Source organism: Pteropus vampyrus, unplaced genomic scaffold (assembly GCF_000151845.1).
Source record: "Pteropus vampyrus isolate Shadow unplaced genomic scaffold, Pvam_2.0 Scaffold891, whole genome shotgun sequence".
Classification (NCBI taxonomy): Eukaryota; Metazoa; Chordata; class Mammalia; order Chiroptera; family Pteropodidae; genus Pteropus; species Pteropus vampyrus.
In genome coordinates, this window is record NW_011889672.1 from 4,414 (window position 1) to 6,595 (window position 2,182).

Sequence of the window (2,182 nt, forward strand, 5' to 3'; positions counted from 1 at the left end):
AGACTGGACGACAAGGAGAGGAAAATCGACCGAAACTTCAGTGTGGACCCCAGTAAGGAGGGAAAGGGAGAGACTCACCTGTGACGGTCAGCTGGGTCCCTCTGCCGAAAATAGCACACAGTGACACAGCCTCGAACACAAACCTCTTTTCACCCACTTCACCCCCTGCCCAGGCCCATCTGCAGCTGCACCAGAGGCCCAAAGTCCAGCCTCCTCGTCACGGGTGGTGATCGGGCAGATGGCTGGGTAAGAAATGGTGACTCTGAGGAAGGAATTTCAGGGCCATGGAGTTTTAGGATTTTCCATGTCCTTGGTCATGGGATGACTTTGCAGACAATGTGCTGATAGTGAATAAGAATTTTCACCTAATTCCATCCTTACAGATGATCTGTTCCTTGTCCCAGCCCAATTCATGCTGTCGTTGTGAAAGTGGTGACTCTGTCCTCTTCACCACACAGATGATGGTGTCGAGATCCCTTCGCAGACCTGGGAACCGGGGAGGTCCTGGAAGCCATCACATCCTCAGCAGAAAAGATGGAGGAGGATCAGGGGGTGGGGATGGGAGTGCAGGTGTGGGGAGAGTCACCTTTCCCTCAGGACCCCGTCACTCTGCACTGTCTAAGCCCCAGTATCTCTGCCCCAGGCTGGGCCAGACTGAAGGTGCACTGGGATGGTCACTGTTGGTCCCTTTCTGTGCCTCACGTTGGCATCTGTCGCGTTGCCTGGGTGCATGGGCTGAAGTCCAGCAGGAAGGCCCCGGTCACGGCCCTGCAAAGATAAGGAAGCCGTCACTACTCCAGCACCTCTTTTCTAGGAGCTTCCCCTGTGTGTCTGTTGTCCCCTTACATTTCTTCTGAATCACACGTGTCCCGGTTCATTCATGTCGCTAGGACAAGGTGAACCGACAACCTGTGACATACGTTGTACCCCTGGACTGAATCTAAATGGTGTGTGTGAGGCCCCAACACCCAGGGCGTCAGCTTGCATTCCAGTCCCCGAATGTCATCTGCAGACACGCAAGTGTCACACAGGCCTGGATCCTTGTCTTTGCGACAAGCGTCATGCTCTGTAAGCACTCTGCGATCTGTCTCCATCTGCCTGCTGTTCCTGGCCAGATCCTGCCGTGAACTTCCTCAGGGCTCCCGGTCTCGCTCTCAACCTGGTCAGGAATGTCCCTGCCCTTTCACTCGTCAGTGGTCACACCAGGACACCCAGAGCCCGTGGACTTTGATGACTGGCTATTCTTTGTTTGTGTCCTTTCTGAGTCCCCTGCTCAGTACCTCCTTCCCCAGCTCTTTCAGAACCTCGGAGAGAAATGATCTTCATGCCATGTGAGTGAATGGACGTGTGTCTTCACGAGCATTTTGTGAGTGTCTGTTTATGTGCATTCGTACGTGTGGGTGTATGTGTGTGTTTGTGTGCATGTGTTTGTGTGTGTGTGTGTTTGTGTGTGTGATAGAATAGCTTTTAATTCTAAGCAGGTGAATCGGTTTACAAGGTCGTTAATGACCCATTACTAGACACTCATGCTTGATTTTGACATGCTGTTCCCAGGCAGGCCACCTGAGAAGAAATGGTCATCAGGGTTTGTGGTGGAGTCAGCGGAGGCTGGCCGTAAGGTGATGAGAGTGCTGAAAGGACTTTTCTCCCAGGGGACTTGAACACAGCTGGGACCCCTGTGAGAGACATGAGGTAGGAAGGTCCCCACGGATGAGAATGGAGTGAACGACTAAGATCGGGGACTGAGAGTCCTGTAGTTTCTGTGACATTGTGGGCCTGAAGGACTGGGCAGAGAGCCTGTCCTAGTAAAGTAGGACAAGGCGAGATTCCTGAGAAAAGCTGCAGACTTTGAGGCTGGGGATTTCCTGGAAAGCCTAAAGCGTAGTGGAAGGCATGTGAATTGCAAGACGTGAGGAATCCAGGGAAGGGAGCCCAGGCTCTCTCCTGGAGACCGTGGGGACCGAGAGGAGTGGGCCTCGGGGGTGGACAGAGTCCACACAGAACAGCGAAATTAGGGAAGGCGCCTAGTTGGATTGTCCTGTGTCGCGCTACATGCATCACCTGTTCTGGAACATTCTCTGGGAGATTCAGGATGAGAGTGAATCTTCCCCTCAGGAAAACAGGGCGACTCCTTCCACTGGCGCCTTTCCCACAGGGCCAGGAGGATTGTGAAACCGGAAAC

At 53.3% G+C, this 2,182-nt stretch overlaps 1 gene segment (V, D, J or C); it reads right to left on the reverse strand.

Annotated features, from left to right (window-relative positions):
* Positions 1–1,094, reverse strand: part of LOC105309849 — a 2,217-nt gene extending 1,123 nt beyond the window's left edge. Inside the window, 3 exon segments of the C gene segment in view lie at positions 79–165; positions 382–486; positions 986–1,094. Of these exon segments, the coding sequence occupies positions 79–165; positions 382–486; positions 986–1,094 (301 nt within the window).
* Between the last annotated feature and the right edge of the window lie 1,088 nt (positions 1,095–2,182).